This window comes from Cajanus cajan, chromosome 6 (assembly GCF_000230855.2).
Source record: "Cajanus cajan strain Asha chromosome 6, NIPB_CcT2T_4, whole genome shotgun sequence".
NCBI lineage: Eukaryota > Viridiplantae > Streptophyta > Magnoliopsida > Fabales > Fabaceae > Cajanus > Cajanus cajan.
In genome coordinates, this window is record NC_138522.1 from 54215953 (window position 1) to 54237061 (window position 21109).

Sequence of the window (21109 nt, forward strand, 5' to 3'; positions counted from 1 at the left end):
TTATGGAGAACAAAGCAAAGAAAAGTGAATTGAAGGGTAAAAAATGACAAGAAAATGCAAGTATTTAGTTACAAGCCTGCCTGTTTGTAGGGTATATCCCTCCTAAATTAGCTGATTGTCCCATGCAATGCTAGTTAAACAAACATCAACACCACAAAATTACACAAACACAAAACACCCATACATATGAAAATATACTATGTCATCTTTAATATACCACACAATGCTAATCAGAGTCATTAGCAGTTGGCTAAATCATTGCATCGAATCTATGTTCTTACTCAGCTCCTCCAGCTTCTTCATCCTCAATCTTTCACTTTCGCTCACCAACTGAACAAATTAATAATATCCCACATATTAGAATAACCAAAGTTTTATATTCATTCACAAGTCACAACCATGACCAAGCATGAGACTAACCTCCATTAACTTAGTGATTAGCTGTACTTTTTCCCTGTTCTTTTCATTAAAAGCTTCGAGGGCGTCTTTGTATTCTTTCTCCTGAAACGCATCATATGTTATCCTCAATAAAATGTCATGATCCGTGTAATACGGCACTTTACAACGAGTATTAATGGTTTCTGGGAAATTCAATTAACTTCACCTTCTTCTGGCAGGTGTGACCCAGTGGCTTTAATTCTTTGTTTACGGAATCGATCCTTTTTCGAACAAGTGCAACTTCTTTCCTCATTGGATCTGCCAGGGCTTCAAGTTCCTGATATTCCTCAAATAGAGCAAAGTTTGGGATTATTCAATTACATATCAATTGCGTATAAATAACAAACGCTATACATATATATTAACGTCTTTTAGCCTAACTTATGGCCAGTTGCTTACTTGAAAAAACATATTAGTAAATTGCAAAGGGACGTATACGTGTGAAATTTGATATATTGTTGCATAGCCCGAAAATGTTTTCTGAGAAGAATATATTCATATTTCATGGGAACAAAAAATTTCAAATTTTGAATTTTTTTCCCCAGAAAAACACAACGGAAATAAAAAAAGAAACGTTTTGGGGCTAAAAATTCACCGTCTCGTGAACAAAACCACAGATCGGGCATACCCAAGTGCTCTAGATGTTCTCAAAACCTCTGGTATTCTCCTTGTTACAATATAACCCCATTTAATTACATGAAAAAACCCAAAGCTGCTCCATCAGAACTTCTTGACTTCATAGACCAACACAACTTTGTTAAAAATCCCAAAATTTGCATCTTAAACTTTCTTAAACAAAAAAAAATGTTTTTTTTCATGCAAGTCTGTAACAAATTCATGTTCAGCCGACTAAAAGACCACGAATACTTTTTGTTGCTGTTGTTGTAAGCCCTTAATTAATTTTTGGTACTTGGGTTTGGTCAATTTATTTTCCTTAAAAAAAAAAAAAAAAAGTAAAGAGGAAGCGGGGCTGAGATGAGTTATTAAGAAAGAAAGGTTGGTTGAGTTAATTTGGAATACCTCACGAATGGTTGCAAGGCGTTTAGTTTCTTCTTCGACGCGACCCAACTGAAGCTGAACCTTTTCTCTGACCTCCATCTTCTTCCTTTCAATCTCTTCCTCCTTGGCTTTGAAGGTGGAGAGAGCAGACCTTGACATCTCTTCATCTTCCTTGGACAAGTGGCTGCTGAAGCTAAGGCTCCCCGAATTCTGCACTACCAACTGGTTGTTCTGTTGCTCACTCTGCATCCTGCTCTTCAACGCTAAGCCAAAACCCTTGTTCTTCTCTTTTTCTCTTTTTCTCTTAGTCGCTTTTTCTTTTTATTTTTTGTGCTTTGTTGGGCTTGAAATGATGAGCCTGCACTGCTCTCTCTGCTTCCCCTGTTGCCAGTGCGCTTCTTATGTTATCTGCCTGCGCTGCCTTCCCCTTTCTACCGTCAAACCCTTTGCCTTTATGGACCCAACATTTTCTAAATTAATGCCAAATTCACTCAAGTTTCTTTTTTTATTTTCTATTTCTATAAACATTTTAAAATTTAAAAGTAAAAACTATTTATGTTATTTATCTAATAAGATTTTAAGATATTTTTATGTGTTTATCTTATCTATCACATCACACAAATATTTGGCTTTTTTTTTAATTTAATTTTTTGGTTAAAAAATAGAAATGGGTGTCTCCTTGATAGTAAAATATTGTTGATCAATTTGTGGGTGACCTGTTCCAACTTACCCCGGCCCTTTCTTCCCAGCTTGGCTTACCCCTTTTGAAGAACAAAATAAATAAAAGACAAAGATTACAAAAGCAGAAGCTGATCCGGCCCAACTGCCAGACCAATCACTGATGATAAAGAGCAAGTGCCCTTCAACTTTACTAAATCAAACATTGTTGCCTTTGGTTTTTATGAATCAATCCTTCTACTTCTACCTGGAGAGATTCTTTCTAACAAAAATACCTAACCAACACCAACCTACTCCACTCTTTCACTCCCTATGGCTATGGAGTAATTCAATTAGGAACTAACACTGACCACTGTGTAATTCATTGCTCATTCAGGTTTAATTTTAAAACTAAAATATATATGCATCAGGATTCCTTGCAGTCACAGAGAATACAATTTTTTTAATCTCAACAATTAATTTTATTTTATTTAGCAAGTTTAATATCATTAACAAAAAACTATCATTATTAATTTTCAGTGTGAGTCAATTGAACCCAAATCTTAAGTGGCTCAATGAATGAGTCAATTGGACTTTCTCGAAATTAACATTTAAAGGAAAAAGGGATTTCAAACCTCAGTTTTGTATTTCCTCCAACGAGAGACATTATATTAGATGGATCTGTATTGGAAATAGCCTCCTTGTTTTTTCAAATTAAAAACCAAATATGTGTAACAAAAGAAGCCCCTCAACAGCTGCGACGATAGCGAAAGGATTATTCTCGTAAAAATACATGATGAAGGAGAAAACAATACGTACGTACAAAGTAAAGAATTTTAGAAACGGTTAATATATTTATATCAATCACTGTATATTATCTATATGATAAATATTACTGTTCGTACCATATATACCCTGAATGACTTTTTGGTTAATATTAAAGTTTGGTCAATTGCCTAAGACTTTGTCTATATTCTGAGGCTAGCTTTGTTACGTTCACTTTAATTTGCCATTTGTCACAAATTGTTTTCTTCTAAAAGTTGTAAACTTGGAACTGTTCGTGAATCGTGACTATTAATTCTTTCCCAATTGGCGGCAGCCGGCCTCAATTTTACTTTAATCATTGTTCTTCGTTTTATTTTCAGTCTACCATGGTATTGCTACATTTCTAAATGCTTTATCGATCATGTTTTTAGAGAAAATCTTAATTAATTTCATTTTAACATATCTTGGCATCCTATGATCTATGTTTGAATGAGCAAATCGCATATGGACTTAATTGTTGCACAGTGTGTTTGAATCGACTTCGTTTCGTACGTAGTATTTTTCAAGACAAAAGTAATAAATAGTCTTTTTTTCTCATAATATTGCGATGATTTTGGAGAATAAAAGTGATTCTTAGATATTACTCAAACATACTAAAATTACACCGAAGATCACAACGTTATGGCTGAATCTGGATGTTATATGCTATCGAAATTAAAAGAAAAGTTTTCAATTATCTTACTTTATTAAAAAAATACCTTAACAAAATTTAATATTAAAGATAATTATTCAATAACAATAAATTTATTATTTTATTTTATTATCTAATAAAAGTATTAGTAACTAATAATAGTCACTAAAAATATATTTATGAAAATAATTATTGAAAATGACCTGTAAAAAAAGTAAGGGTTATTTTTAATTCATTTTATTGAAAAAAAATTAAGTTTTACATCGATTAAAGGTAAGATAATTAAAGAGTATATAAGTGGAGGATAACCCCCACCTTACAAGTTAATTTATAGGATTGAGTTAGGTTTATAGCTCACTATTTTGAAATGGTATTAGAGTTATCCTAAATTCACTTTAAAAAGAGTCATTCATCATTAATGCACGTACTAAGTACAATAGTATTAAACGTGAAAAGTAAAAAAAAAAAAAATTCAAGTCCCACCAATTATAAATCATTATAATGAGTCACTTACCATTTATTTACGTGCCAAACTCAATAATGCTAGATTTGAGGTACTGAATTTAAAAAAAATTAAGTCTTATATCAACTAAAAATAAGACAATTAAAGAGTATATAAATAAAGGATATGAAAGTTAATTAGAAATCATTTCTTAAACTTTTAACAACAATAGTGGCAAATCAGTAAATATGTGACCACTAGGTTAGCCTAGTGGTTGGGTGGGGAGGAGTTGGGATAATTAGAAGCATAAAGACCTAGGTTCAATCTTTATTGCGACTATCTTTGTAATCTTTCTTATCTTTATAAAAAAAATCAGTAAATATGTTAAACATTTTAAAATTCATATTAATAGTCATTATAAATGACAATAAAAAATGCAACAAGAACTCGTATATTTTTCTTAATTATTATGAAGATCTTTATTAATAAATAGAATAATTGTCAATAAATATTTTATCGACACTATATACAATAACTAATGTAAAAATGTTAATAAAATATTTTATAACTATTTTTATTAACATTAAAAATAATATTAAATATTATTAAAAATATTTTTTTATTGTCGTGGTTAATCCTAACGGATGATATTTTTGAGCGAGCAAGGTTATTAGACACTTGTACGTTGTTTTGCCCTTGTTGAAAGCTTTATTAAAAAAATTGCCAATTTGAACAAGAATTACTTGCAAGAGAAGGAATTTAATAAAATAAAGTAAGAAAGTAAAACAAGTCAATTTTCTCTAATAAATTAAAATTAACGAATGTCGACTCTTAACTAAAAATAATTAAATGATCCTCATCCAACTTCTTTATAGGAATCCATAAACTTACAAGTTTTTTCAAAATTAGAAATCAAATAAGTATCTCATAAAGCTAGAATCTGATCTAACTATAACCAGAATTGCTTTTCTTATAAGGCTCAATAACATTTTAAAAATATATATATATATTAAAAAAAATAGGCCATGTTTAGATATGGGCCATGGATATGAACTGTAAAATTGACTTATATAAAGGGACACAGGTGAGCCTCGGCCCCCGGCCACCCCTTAATTTAATTTTGTTTTATATATAACAAATATAAAAATAAAAAAAATAAAAAAAGAGTAGCTAGTCGTATAATTTATTGATCAAAATAGAATTTAACGTAGACTTGGCTTTGGTGTAGTTGGATTGGATGTATCCCTGACGCGGTAAGTGTTGGTTATACCCTACAAAGAAGAGATTGAGCAGATGCAACCGTTGTGTTGTCAACATGCATATGCATGTGAAGGAGAAGGACCTGTACCGTGTGGGTGTTCATAGATAAGAATAAGATCATTAAGGCTTTATATGTATCGGTTTGAGTTGGTAGACTGAAATTTTCGACTAATGCCTGTTCTTGTGTATTTTTAACTCATTCGTATGGCGTGTAATGGTCGGGGAAATTGAGAAAGAGAAAGAGAGAGAGATTAAGTGTTAGATAAACACGTGTATGGTGTATGTGATAGATCTAGCCTCTAACCCACAATGTCAAGCAATCTTCCAGCAGCTTCACCATTTCTGTGCTAACTTCTATTTGGTTTCTTTGCCAGACAGCATGTGGGTCGTTGCAGATTCTACGTAGACAACAATCTTGTCATTAATTCACTGTCTTAAGTTAATTAAAAAAAACATTTACTATAATTATTTAAATAAATTACCTTTTTTATATTTTATTTCATCATTACTATTTGGTATGAAATAACTCCAACATCACTTATGATAAAAATCGTGGGATGAACAGCCATAAATAAATAAATAAATATATATATATTATAATTATATTATTAGAGCATACTAAGCATCAAATTTGATAGTTATTAATTTTTATCATAATTACTTTTAGTGAAATTTTTTTAATCATTTTTTTTCATCTATAAAATTCAAATTCAAAAACTTAAAGAAATTAAGCTATTAAGTTTAGTTCTATTCACACTAACAACTTGTTTAGTATCATTACTACAGAGACATATTTTACATCGATTTTGGAACCGATGTAGATTAAGGAGATGTAGAAAGTATCTGACATTCTACATCAGTTGTTTAATAACTGATGTAAAACCGGTAACCCCTCGTCGGCGACGGCCAAAACCCTAACGCGCCTCACCACCCAAGCCACTCCAAGTTCTTCTCCAACGGCCTCGACCACACCTGGCCCCAATCTACTGCCTCCCCCTCCGCCGCCCTCCATCACCTAGAGTCGTCCATGGTCACCTCCCTCAAGCCCGTCATCGCCACGCCCTCATCGCCCTCCCCATGCCCACCATCGCCGTTGTTAACGGCCAAAATCGCCTGGGCCCAATTCGCGGCCTCCCCCTCCGCCGCCCTCCATTGCCTAGAGTCCATGGTCGCCTCCCTCAAGCCCGTCGTCACCGCCCTCATCTCCCTCCCCATGCCCACCATCGCCGTTGTCAACGGCCATGCCTCCACCGCCAGCCTCTTGCTCGCGTTAAGCCACACGACTACTTCGCCGCCGTCATGAGTGTGTGCGAGAGTCTAGTGTTCTTTAGGGGGGGAAAGGATTGCTTTGAGAGTGGAGGGTTCATCAGGGGAAAGGACTGGCATAGAAAAGCTTCAAATATCACATCGGTCCCTAAATGAACCGATGTAGATCTCTTTACATTTTAGAGGTATTTACTAAAATACCACCACGTTTTGAATATTACATCGGTTCTACTCAAAACCGATGTAGAACACTAAATATTTACATCGGGCCCAAAAAAAACCGATGTAAATACCACTGCGTTTGATTTTTACGTCGTTTTTATTAAAATCGATGTAGAATTGACGACGTAGAACAGTAATTTTCTAGTAGTGGTAAGAGAGAGAAAAAAAAATTATAAACACCATAATAAATTAAAGATCTTTATTTTTTTCATTTATCTTCATTTTTTTCAATAAAACACATCTATCATATTTGAATAATTATTAGATACTTCTTCACTTTAAATGCCTCATTGATTATCATTTTTATTTAAAAATAATGATATTTGTACATCTAAATATTTCAAATACCTTAATAACATCATGTTTTTCTATGCATCTCTTATGCGATTACATCATAAACTTATTGCATTTATCACTTCTTTCTTTTATTATTTTTTATTTTAGATATATATTAGTATAACGACTCAACAAATTTCTATATTTACAACTTAACAACTATACAATGAAAATATAAATCTAATTAATTAGGATTTTCATACAAACCATTCCTATATATACATGCAATACTATATATACAAGAATATATATTGAATTCTTAAATTCTCAAAAAATTTCAAACTATCTTTACATTTTTAATAATAATAATAATTTATTATTTTTTAAAATAAATTAAAAAAAAATATGAAATATCTAATTAACATAAAAGTGAATGACGTATGCGACTGAATCAATTAATTAAATTCAGTATTAAAAAAATGAAGTATATAAGTGTTAAAAATAAAGAATATGGGCATACAGCGATGAAAAGTAATATGCATGTGGAAGATTATTTAAAAGTTTTATATGCGCCGAAAAACAGTGAAAAAGTAGAAGATTTAATTTGAAAATTGATGGTATGTCCTCACTTATATTGACGTCATGAGTATTATGATTACTGTCCTCACCATTTGATTTACTAGTGCTCCCATCATATCCTCCTCATATTGCCATCACAATGCTCTTTTGTTTTTTTAGGTGGAGCCATCCCATCCCAATGTCCCCATTACAAAATCACTCTCTTCATTCTTCATGTTATAACTCACAACTGTTTTGCAAAATTTCATAATCTACTCACTAATATGTTATCCTTTCCATCACCTCCTTCCCCCTGTAGCTAATCACGTCATGTCCTCACAACTTTTTTTTTTATGAAAATGATTTATATAGTATTTTAAAACAGATAATTAAGACTAACTTATAGTTAATGAAGGAACTAGGAAGTGTCTTCTGGTTTTCAACCATCATTTTAACATTTTATAAGTAAAAGATAAAACAATATATAAAATCTCTTTCCAATAAAGTTACACATATGTATGTGTGTAAATAGACAGATAAATAGAAATAAAGATTATTCAAGTAATGTATCTCTTGTAATAAGTGATGAGATGATTAAATATTAGTTTTTAGATTATAAATATAAATAGTTAATAATTTAGATTAAAATTCAATTATCAACACTTGTCCCATAAATTATTGTCGTTGTTTTTATGATAATTATTATTGTTGTTGCTGCATATAATTAAATATAATTTTACATATTTTTTAATAATTATTATATTATTTTGAAATATTTATCATCAGAAGCATAATGTAGGTATTCCTTTTCCAATATATCAATTCTCGTTACTATTTTTGTATACTTTTGATGTGTTAAACATAATGTATAGTCACCTTCATATAAAATGCTAATTTAGATAAAACAGATAGAGAGACGTAGTTTTAACGTTGTGTTTGAAAGTTGAAAGTGAGGATGGTAAGTGATGGTTGAGGTAAAGGCTTTGTGGTGCGTGGACGCAGTTACAGAAGAGGTAGCATTGGTATTAGAATAGAAAAAGAGTATTTCTGTATTCCTCAACAAGACGTAAGGTGTAAGGCAAAGTTGGAAGAGTAGGGCGGCAGCGGCACCTTATCTAACCTTTTGACAAACATTACAACACTCTTTCTTCTTTCCTATATTTCTCACATCACATTGCCCTAAAGACACAATCACCATGCTTTAAAATAAATATTTCTTTCTTTTCTTCACTTGCTATCATTGAATCCGCCTCTACTTTACATTTTTGCCATTTTCATTTGGTAGATACAACTTTACACGTCCTAAACCAATATTAATCACATGGGGGACCCTGGTGCACCATCTAACCTTTTCCAACATGAAATTCTTAAATGACAAAACTAAAGGTTTAAATTCAACGGTGCTGATTATGGAATCACTCATGGCCATTAGCCATAGAGCAAGGAATCTCCAAGTGGGGGCCACTTCTCATGCCAAACAAAGTATCGCTCGCCTTCGCCATGCCAATTTTTAAGCTAAATAAATTTAATAAGGCACAAAGAGGAAAATTTTACCACCTACCCACCAAATTTTCAAGAAACCAAAAAATGGAGGCTATTAACACACCCTGAAAGGACCCAATGTCTACGTAAGCAATTTTGATTCATTAAAAAAGAGCTCCCGTTAGTATATTTGTGTCCAAAGGAATTAATTTGTGCTCTGCTTTGTATTTTTATTACATTGCATTCAATAGTAAAAAGCTTATTAATTAAATCCTATTAATCACTAATATCCTGCTCTTGCATCACATCACCTTTTTCAGTTAACACGTCTCACAGTTTTTCAAAAATTGCAGTAGATTCATTTTCAACTTTACGATATAACTCTGTATATCGGTGATAAATATGATTTGATAAAAAAAAATTGAAATTTATTTTTGTTTGTGGGATTTTTTTTTTCCATTTCCATTTTCTTACAGTCACTTTGGAAAGAAAAAAAAACGTTTATGGAAAACAAAAATAAGGAGGTGAAATGAATTAAAAATATGTAGTATACCTTAATTATTTGAAAAAGTTAAACGAAAGAAGATTTAAAAAGAGTGAAATGAATAAATTGATTTTAACTTGTAAAATAAATTATTTAATTTTTTCTATGAATATATTTTGAAGTTTTTACTAAACTAAATATGTCATTCTTTTTAAGACATGTTAGAATGCTCGAGTTAAAAAAAAGAAATGTATATTAATGCGGTTATTTGAAAATTGTGAAAGTGTGGGAGGGAGATTAATGATCAGGTGGAGGTGCGCCTCAAAGTTTTCAAAATTCTCAATCCAGTTGAAAATTATATATTTGAAAGGCAATACTAATGATGAGCAACAGGAGAATGAAAACAGGATTTTTTTATTTTTATTTTTTGAGTTGATGCTTCTAAAGACCAAACATAGATAGAAGAATCCAAAATTGTAGTGAGAGTATGAAACTTTTTAAATTCTTGGTATATAAATGAATGGAGTTAATAATATTAATTTAAAATGTGAAGTGTATGTACAGTTGTACATGAGATTTGCACTCTGTACCCACAAGACCGTTGCTTTCCGTAGCCGTTGGGTTTTTGGAGGGTAGGTGGCCATTACGTTACAGGCGTGACAACTGTTTTTGAAAGATTCTCTTCGCTTCACGCCATTTTTTGTTATTTTCTTTACAAGAAATTCATCACTCATCAAACTCTTTCTAACCCAAGCGTGTGGTTCAGCGATAGGGGTTGATCCACGTTTAAGCAAGGTCAGGGGTTCGAATCCTGTCTTGTGTATGCAGCCGCATTAAATCTTGGGGCCAGCTATCCCACCTTTTGAGGTGCCTCCAACGTAGCGAGGAGATTTGTCGACGGTGGATACTCCAGGGACGAACAAAAAAAAAAAAAAAAAACTCCTTCTACGATGGGAGTTGCTTATCCAACCACTTTAAATGGATCTCACTGTGTCACGTCACTCATAAGCAACTCATACTACATTTTTACAATTTTTACTCAATAGAAATTGCTTATAAACAACTTTACTTTTTTACAACTCATACTACACTTTTTAACACCTCACACTACACTTTATTATAAATTTTTGACACCACATCCTTTTTTATTATGATTTTTTTCTGATGCACGTCTCAACGTCTCTCAATTCACTTTTCACTCACGCTCCACTGTCTCACTTATCACTCACTCTTCACTCACGCTCCACTCACTCTCCACTCACTCTTCACTCACTCTCTTCACTCGCGGGCGGAGTGGTTCGCGGCCTGAGGGATTCGCGGCTGGAGGGGTTTGCGCGCGCGCGGGCGGAGGGGTTCGCGGCCTGAGGGATTCGCGGCTGGAGGGGTTTGCGCGCGCGCGGGCGGAGGGGTTCGCTCGCCGGCCAGCGGGTCTGGTTGAAAGGAGCCGCGTGCGGGACGGAGTGGTCTGGTCGCGCGCGGAGGGGTCACCCGCGAGGAGGGGTCGCGTGCGGAGGGGACGGCCAGGCGGAGTTGGTCGCGCGCGGAGGGGACGGAGCCCTCCCCGGACGGAGGTTGAAGAGGTGAAGGATGTTTTATTGTTTTTTTGATTTTCAAAACTTCTGTTCATATTCCACCTGGATACAAGAGAACCAATCAAATTTCTCTCTTTCAAGTTTTTCAGTGCTAAGCTCCGTTGCTTGCAGAAGTAATTGTGAAAAAAATTTAAACAACTGAGTTGCCACGTAAGACTACTCCAATGAAAATTTCTTGTAAGCTCTGTTGCTTATTCTTAAGCAACACAATAAGCATCCTCCGTTGGAGATGCTCATGTAACCAAAACCTGTCTCAATCTTCTACATTCTCACTCTGCCATATAAAAATTAGCAAATCATAACTTATTCACTTAATTTTAAAAGCACCCAAAATCCATCTCACTTCAACTCTTGATAGGTCATTGCACTCTAAAGCAAGAACATGATAAATTGTCTCGATTTTTACTAAAGAGAACATCTTGTTAGGCAAGAGAGGATCTAATCCCAAAAAGTAGCCATTTAACAGGATAATGAAGTTTGGGTTTGTTATAAGATTATGTGGAAAAAATAGTTCAATTTATATGCACTATTAATTTAAATATTTTATTATTATGAATTTTGGTTACAACCTTAATAATGATAAAAGTGATGAATATCTATTATAACTATTTTATTATTATAATATTATCACTATCATATTTATTGTTAAATATTATTATTGTAATAATAGGGATAACAATAATAATAATTATTATGAAAAAGATAATGAATACTAATATTATCATATTCATCATCATAACACTATCATTAACATTGTCTTTATTACTATCAATGATGATAACAATGATTATAGTGATAATAATAATATTAGAGATGATGACCGTTATAATGATAGTAGCGTTTATCACAACAATTATTATTATTATTATTATTGTCATTATCTAAATGATAATTAAAAATAATAATTGTAAAAGTAACAATAATATTTATAATTAAATTATAATTATAATTAAATTTTAATTTTGATAATTAATATTTTTAGCTATAATTAAGGATCATTATTTTTGTCTTTAATCAATTGTGATAAGACATACGATACTGTTGAGTGTTGATACACTCCAAACGGTAGAAAGGTTTTAACAAATGATAGGCACTCATCTTCCACCTGGCTGAAAACTAGGGAGAATAGCACGTCAGTTCCAAATTTCAACGGCGTGCTTTCCCAACTATTATTATTAAGAGATGAAATGTAACCCATAGATGCGACATGTTTAAAATTTAATATATTCTTTCATAAAATAATAAAAGTCTATTTTATTTTTATCTTCTTTTTTTATCCGTCAATAATAAGTCATACCAAGTCTTAAGGATTAAGATTTAAGGCGACCATAGAGGCTGGCTAGGTTCTTTCGTGCGAAAAGAGGAGAGAAAATAAAACCTAAATTTGTTACATCCCTGTTCTAAACCATTCCTTTTTAATAACAGTAATAATAATAATAGTATAGGAGTAGTATAACTTGTTATTAAAATATATGAAAAGTTGTATACTTTATTTGAATATATTATCGAAAGTAGTATGTTGGGAGGAAGTTGGTCTAACCTATCTCGTAGGGTATCTGTGACTGGATTATGAGTTGTCGCCAAGACGCCAAAACATAGTCACATGGGACATGATAGTGAGATGAGATCATTCATCATCCCTTGTCCTACGTTGATCCCACACTAGATCACATCTTTTCTCATTTTTGGTTCCACACTTCCACTTCCTGCGGCCCAGCCCAACAATAAATCATCAATGGGCCTCTTATGGAATTGCACGCCCACTTTGGATTATAGATACGCTTGTGTAACAAATGACCCTTGTTTGTTCACAAAAAAATTACATAGACAGAAGCTGGTAAAAAACAAGGGGGCATATTTTGTTCAGAATAGGCCTATATGGACTAAAATGCCTTACATTCAATGCTGAAAAAGATTAAATATTAATTTAGTCTTTCAAAAAAATGTTATTCATCGAGTTTTTCATGTTACAAAAAAAAAAAAAAAGTTAATTATCTACATTAATAGTTAATCATTAATTAATTAAATTTACTTTTTTTGTGAGGTTGAAATCAACTTCACTGATCATGCAACTTCTTTTTCAATGACCTGATTATTGAGGGTCCGACAAAACAGCGATGATAGGGCACTGAGATTTTTTCAATAAATTTCATGTCGTTGAAAATTTTCTTTACTAACGAGTAACCCAGAAGATTTTCTATGATGTTTTCAGGAAATTAAGATATTCTCTGAAAAGTGAAAACCATCAGAAAAAGTGGCCGTAGAAAGTACATAAGCAGAATAAACTTATGAACATATTTTTGGAATTAAAATGCAATCTATAGGTTGAAAAAGAAATTTCTTCTTTCTTCTCAAATCAAACATACCGTTAAATTGGGTCTGGTAACGAAAGTTTGTTGAATTTACATAAAATGTTGAAATTAAAATCACATAAATAAAATGATTTAACCCGACTAAAGCGAAAAATAGGGTGATAATGAAAATTCATCTGACCTAACACAGACAGAGACATATCCCGGAAGGGAGGGAGGTGATGGCATGAAAAGGAAAATGTGGGCTTGTGGGCCAATCTACAGGTAAACCTAAACATCACTTTATCCATCTAAGCCTTACCAATAACTTTTTCATTTTCTCTTTTATTCATTTTTTTAAAAAAATAAATTACCCCAACTTCCTTTTTATTTTAAATATATATATATATATATATACAATTTTTTTATATTTATTAAAGTTACTCAAAATTCATCTTATATTATACACTTAAATTCGAAAATTTATTTTTAATTGAATTTGACTATTATTTACACAAGGCTCTTTCTATTTCTTGAATAGTATACTTTTGTTTTATTTATATTACAACTAAATAATCCTAAACTAGTAAAAAATTGAAATTATTAATATTTAAAAACTGAAAATTAAGATAACATTGATGAGAATAAATAATAAAAAGTTATCAATAACAAATATTAATAACAGGGTTTATTTAAAAACTGTTGTGATAAAAATTCAATAAAAGCTCATTTTTTTTTAAATAAGTATACTCCATCTTACTACTAATTCATATGATTAAATTTATATTAGAAAAATTTTGAAGTAATGGTTTTATTTTAACTACAAAACTATATTTTTTTTATTATGTATTTTTTATGTTGCTCTAATTTTATTCTATAATTTTATTTTTATTTGAGAACTTAGTAATTCCATCTTTTTAATATAAAAGGGATTTAATTATGGTTTATTTTTAAAGTAGAAATTTTGCGTAATGTTTAACAAAAGGAGAGATTTTCATAATAAGTAAAATTTATAATTTTGTAATTCTATATAAAAAAAATATTTGGAATTTAAATGTATCGTGTTTATAAATTAAAATGGAATTTGTGTAAGTTTTAGAAAGAGAAAATTTTGTATAATAAGTGTAAATAAAAGATAATTTAGAATAATTTTACCTTTTATTATGAACCTTTTTTAATCAATGTTTTATTTCGAGTATATGATGTTATATTTTTAGTTAATGTATGCACATAACTTTGTGTTTAATGATTTTTGGGGAAGAAAGAATCATCAATAATTTTTATTTTTATTAAATAAGCCAGTGACAGATTAATCTAATTTGGTTCAATATATAATACGTAAAGGCCATGTTAAGATTACTAAAACATAGGTTTTTCTATGAAGCTAAAAGATAGGTTAAGGCATTAAAGAAAAATTATAAGAAACTTATTTGTATTTATAAAGATAGTTCATTTTTATAATCTATTTTAATAAGAAAATAATATAAGTTTTAGCTTACTCAAATGCTTGTTTAGAGTTCCTTTAACTTATTGTTTTATTCAAATGATTTTTGAGAAGAAATAAGTGTAAGAGAAAAAAATAACTTATATAATTGCTTGGAAGAGAAGAAAAGTGAGAGGAATGAAAAAAAAATTGTGAGTTGATATATATATATATATATATATATATATCTTCATCTATGAAGAGATTTTGTGTAAATCTTATAAAATTTGTGGACGTATTAAAAAATATATCTTTATATACTTTTTTTCTATTTCTCCCATATTTCTATGGTTCTAAACACTTTGAAAATCTACTAATTTTGTATCAATTTTCTATTCTCTCTCTTTTTTCTTTTTTTCTTTTCTGTCACACTTCTCTCTTTCCCCAAATAAAACATAAGATGTTAGTAGGCTATATAACGACAATATTAGAGACAAAGTGAGAGAAATGCAAAGCAATTGTGTGTATCTAAAGTCCAAAGTTTGAAAAGGAACTCTAGCAATTGGTGGGCAAGTTTTTATACTGCAATATTTATATTATATCGTATTACTTATTATACCCATATTTCTCACTCTTTCTTTTTTTCTAAATGTTAAATAGGTTTTGGTGTCCATAAATTGTTTTCTTATTTATTTTGAGTGAAATACTATGTAGGGAACCACTGACAATAAAATTCATGTTTTTATATTGTAAGACAAAATTTTATTAACAAAACCTGTATAAAAAAATCTTATAAAAAAGTGAGGAATATATGTCTTTTATAAGATACCTACATAACATAACATTCCATCTATATTTGGAAGGAAAAGGGCATGAATGCATTATTTTAGTCGTATATTGATCAGATTGTTGTTACTTTTGTCACGATTTTATTTTATTTTTAAAGATATTTATGTCATTATATATTTGTATACTACCAAATAAGAAAAAAAAAATTACCTAACCGTATCAAAATTTAGAAATCCGTAGCTTTATAGAGAAAAAGAGTTAGAATGGAATGATGTATAGATTCATCGGTATAAAAATGTTTCCAACTTTTGAATTGTCAAAACAAAAACTTTATGTGAGAATTGAGGCTCCAAAGGAAGAATTAGGAATTTTTGTGGGAGATCAACATGATTTTTCATGGAGATAAAAAATTTATCCACATCAACTTACAAATTCTTCTTCAAGCAATTAAAAGAATTAAAAGAATGAAATTATCAGATAGTATATTAGAGAATAGAGGTTGATGCGATTCAATGTTTTTTATCTGTAACTTGTTCCTATCCCTACTTTGTCTTTTTTCTCGTTTTTCATCAAAGCTTCTCCGTTCTCCGCTTTGCTTCAATTGTGGAAACACACACTCTCATCAACCTAATTTTCAACTGTAAATGCCATCAACAACCTCACCTCAAACATTGCAATTGCAACTTCAAATCCTGCTTCTATTAATTTCCCATTTCAATATCATACTCCCATAATCTGAACTGTCATTAACTATCACTAGGGAATCCCATTTATTAATTTTGGTCAAGGGAATCATGAATTTGAGCCACAAAACCACCCCCTAGTCCTACCACAACTATACCCCAACCTTTCAATTAAATAATAATATATATATATTTATATTTAATATAAATAGTCTTAAATAACAAGAGTATCTAAACATAAAAAATTAATAGTAAAATAAATGATTGAAAAGAAAAAGGGTGGAGAAAAGAAGTCACGTGAAGTCACGTGAGGGGTGGCGTGCCGGCGTGCCTCGCTTTATCCAACAAAAAATGTTAAATAAAGGAAGAGTGAGGAGGTGGGACCCACGTGGCAGTGTGAGTGACATGTGAATCAATGTCATTACTTTTTTTGCTTTACATATTTTTAACTCTCTTCATCTAATCTTTTCTTTCCATTTTCATCTTTTTTCTTATATTATATTTTACTTACACCGTTGCCTATTTTATGCTCTGCTATATTCCACATTCAACATATTTAATACAACAAACAAACAAATACCATACAATAAATATCAATCCATATGTCATCTCCAATAAATATACTTCCATTAATAAAATGCTAGGATACTGATATAATTATTCTCTAATAAAAACTAAATGATTAATAACACTTATAGTGGAATATAATATTTTAATAACGTTTTCATATAACAATATACTAGTTTTTAATATTAATATTATATGTTACTATAATATATTAATTTATTAGCATAAACATGTAATATACATTGCTGTGTTTTCAAAAAATTACAAAATCTGATTCCAGATTAAATTATTTTTATCAATAAAAATATTAGAGAAAAGATGACACAGCAACCACTTCCATTTCAACCTCAGTCAATGCTCTCCTAAGGTATTACAGCAACTAATAGATATTTTTAATATTTTTTTCATAAAAAATAATTAAAAGCATAGTAGATCGATATTACTTTTAAAAAAATAACTATTACTTATACTGTTGTAGAAATTATTTTTTAGATATTACTAAAGCTTTATTTTTCTTAATAATCGCAGTAAAGAAATGATACTGTTATGTAGCCTTAGACCTAGAGAAATACTAGTGTTGTTTTATTTATATTCAACACAGATCAATGAAATTAATTACCACTAATTATATTATTACATTACATTAAATAATAAATAAATATTTGTGTTAAACGATAAATAAATAATTGATTATTTTTATAAAAAAGAATCTACAGTTGCAATAATTTTTCATGTGAGGCGGATGTTTTAACATCTAGGTCGAAGGTGACGTGGCAGATGTAGAATCCTCCATTGACGATGACTGATTGAGCATGTCCGACAATAAAATCATCTTTTGATAGCGTGTTTGTATTCGAAACGTGAAAAATCACGTTTAACGTGGAAGCTATTAATAATAGCTTTCACGTTCACGCTCTAGAGTTTCGAATGATATATTGACTCATTGCTTAGTAATGTGGTATTGTTTAGAAAAATACCTTTTTTATTATAATATTACAAAATTATCAAAATATCATATTTTTAAATATATTTGTTAAAATGTTACGTTTATTATTTACATTAAAAAGTTATCTTCCATCAATCAATTTTTTATTTTATTTATTTTTATATTGAGAAATTGGTTAATTAATAATTAATTTTTTTTATTACAATTTCATTTTTTATATTATTATTTTTATTTAATATATTTTTTTATTATTTATTTTATTAGTTTACAAATTAGTTAACATATAAATAAATTTATAACTTTTATTATATTTCTTTAAAATTATAAATAATTTAAAATACATAATTTCATTACGCAATACAAATTAAAGAGTATATATACAATACCGAAAACAAAAATTAAATGATTAATTACATTGTCAAAATATATAAATAAATAATTTTTAGAGGATAAATACATTAAATATATCATTAATCATATCTGATAACTAAATCATATTTCTTTATGATATTCCTTAACAAATTGGAAGAATATAAGTTTCTTTGATATTTGAAAATTTAAAGGGAACGAATATTTGCTCTTCGTCAAAGAAAAATGACGAACAAATATTTCAAAGTATATAAAGTCACAAATAAAGTCATTTTCGACAGATAGACGTAACAACTCTCACTTTGTACTTTAAAAGTGATAAATAGTTTTCTTGATCGAATAAAAAGTGACAATTTGATAAAATACAATTAATGCTCATATTTAATATATCAACGAACATTTCACTTTACAAGAAAGGAGGATGAAGGAAAACGAAGTAGCCCTATGAAAGAAGTTTAAAGATTTGTAACGGTTATCTTCATCAAATACCTATATAAAGAAATTTGAAGATTCAAAATGAAGAGAAACAAATATCAAAGAAAACATTATTTTTAAACTCATTTTGTGAGTCAAACAAAAGTATGAATTTTCACTTTTAACTTTGTGTTATGACATGAAGTTTTAAAAGACTATGGGCTATAAAATATTTGGTTATTGAAGTCTAAATAGTCTTCCTTGTTTAAAGAATAATTGGTTGTTAAAGTATGAAGAGACTTCATTATTCAAATAATACATACTTGAATAGTTATTTGAAAAGATAAGTCAAATAATATTTAGGTTAAACCATAAGTGTCTTGTAAAATAATACTCGTATATTTAAAAATATAGTAGAACTTGATTGAATTGATCAATTATATGCAATCTTAGTAGTTGAGACAAACCAGCATAAAAATACATTATATTTTTTTTCTCTTTAACTCTTTGTTTCCACTCTTAAGATTAGATACTGTTTAATTGTTTTTAAAAAAAATATTGAGTTTTAAATTGACATTATTTAACCACTATTTTAGTACATTTCTTTTATCCACAAAGTTAATTTTAACAATTTTCATTTATTGTTTGAAATTTTAGCTTTACTAACTATAATATATTAAAAAAATTTATATTCATTTTTTATTTTCTTCTAATAAATTATCAAACACATATATTACAAAATTTATTAATTATCACTAAAAAGATGTTGCATTTATAATAGAAACAAATATACTGTTAATTAAAATAAAAATAAAAATATTTATATATTAACAAATTTTTAAGTCAGTAAATTAAATAGAAATATATATTACATAAAATAATAATATTACAAAAAAAATTATAGAAAAACCCATATTTGAAATCGATTTCTGTTAGAAATTTTCACAATGTAGAAATAATAAAAAAATATATAAAAAAATCAGGTGAGAAATTGGTTGGTAGAGATCAAATTTTCAACATGAATAATAAATATAACACTTTAATAAATATATTTCAAGATATAATATTTTAATAAATAAACAATTGGACTTTTTTTATTGGTTTACCTCTAAGCTATATACAGATATACTAATTACATGGAAAGAATTAGGGAAAATTGCATTGACTGTGAGTTATTTTCAAATAATACATATTTTCACTCCATTTTTAAAATATCAATTTTTTTCTTCTATTTTTCATATATTTTTACTCCATCAAATAATTACAAATTTTACTATATTTTATTTTTTTTTATATCAAAACAATTTTTATATATTCCTCTCGATTCCTTCTGTTCCCCTTCCTATAACAAAGCATAAAAAATGTCTAAATTTTTCTTTCTTTTGCTTCTTCTTCCTCTATCTCTCTTTAGGTCATGTGAGAGTGTGGATTGAGATTTATAAACCTTAACTCTTATTAGGTACAAAAGTTTTCTTTTTCCCATAAACCCTTTTCTCCAAACTTAACCCAATTATTAAGTTATTAATTAAATTATTCCTAATTATTAAAATACCTTCAATTATTTATAGTAAATTGCAGGATGTTACAAGTTTGTTAATAATTATCTAGTATAATTGTAGAACTCATTTTATTTTTATTTTTACCATTTGTTATTAATTCAATTACATATAATTTATTCTTTGCATGCGCTAAAAAATATTAGTAGAAAAAAAATGAAAGAATATTAAGTTGCAATACTAATTGCTGTCTTGAAAATAAATTTTTTATGAATCTTTGATTTGTTCACCAAAATTTATACAATGATGTATTCAAACTCTTATATTTAAGATCAAATATGTTGGAATCCCATGAATAATTTTTAAAATAACAAGGAGTATGAGGAAAAATCTAAAAAAATAGATAATATATTTTTTTTATTAATTAAGACTCACTTTATCATCTTTTTATACAATATAAAAGAAATTAATATGATAATAATTAATTAAGAAATACTTTTAATACCAACATTAACAAAAATAATTAATATACGAATGATAATATTAACTTACTTAAGACTTGTATACTATTGTATTTTTTTCAACATGTGCTACCATTTGTGGCCAAGAGTGGGACTTTGAGAATTAAAAGCAATGAACATGCATGCTATTAAGCGTGCAATAAATATAGATTAGCATTAGTCTAAAAAGTATGGTAACTTTGATTTTGTTGGGTGTCACTTTAGAATAAGAAAAATGGAGGATTCATTTGGTTATGGGTGAGTTGTGGTCTTTCATCAAAAGAGCTTCACCAGGACGCTCATTTACGTACGGCTTTGTTTGGTTCGGCGGAGAAACAAAAGACAGAAAAATAGACGAATACTGAAAATAAAAATTAAAAATAGAATATATAGAATATATAAAAGCATTTTCACGTTTTGGACACACGTTAACTTCAATAAACGTGAATCCAATCACGCTAACATCGAACATATTAAAGTATACGATACGATGGGGCCA

At 29.4% G+C, this 21109-nt stretch overlaps 1 protein-coding gene across 2 annotated transcripts; it reads right to left on the reverse strand.

Annotated features, from left to right (window-relative positions):
• Nucleotides 1-1893, reverse strand: LOC109795719 (uncharacterized). Of its 2 annotated transcripts, none has more exons than XM_029271035.2 (4): nt 1459-1893; nt 605-724; nt 421-501; nt 1-330 (listed from the first exon to the last, which is right to left on the reverse strand). In XM_029271035.2, the coding sequence occupies exons 1-4, from the start codon at nt 1684-1686 to the stop codon at nt 256-258; spliced, it is 504 nt and encodes a 167-aa protein (XP_029126868.1). In that variant the 5' UTR covers nt 1687-1893; the 3' UTR covers nt 1-255. The 2 variants fall into 2 exon arrangements, with proteins under 2 accessions (XP_029126868.1, XP_020210823.1); XM_020355234.2 differs by having other exon boundaries at nt 605-715; nt 1459-1887.
• Nucleotides 1894-21109: the final 19216 nt, after the last annotated feature.

What these genes read in the sequence shown, in the direction of transcription:
- LOC109795719 (XM_029271035.2), bottom strand. Translation starts at nt 1,686, where the DNA reads ATGCAGAGTGAGCAACAGAACAACCAGTTGGTAGTGCAGAATTCGGGG. An exon ending in GCCTTGCAACCATTCGTGAG is followed by an intron (nt 725 to 1,458) that starts GTATTCCAAATT and finishes GCTCTATTTGAG; the next exon opens with GAATATCAGGAACTTGAAGC. An exon ending in TAATCACTAAGTTAATGGAG is followed by an intron (nt 331 to 420) that starts GTTAGTCTCATG and finishes TAATTTGTTCAG; the next exon opens with TTGGTGAGCGAAAGTGAAAG.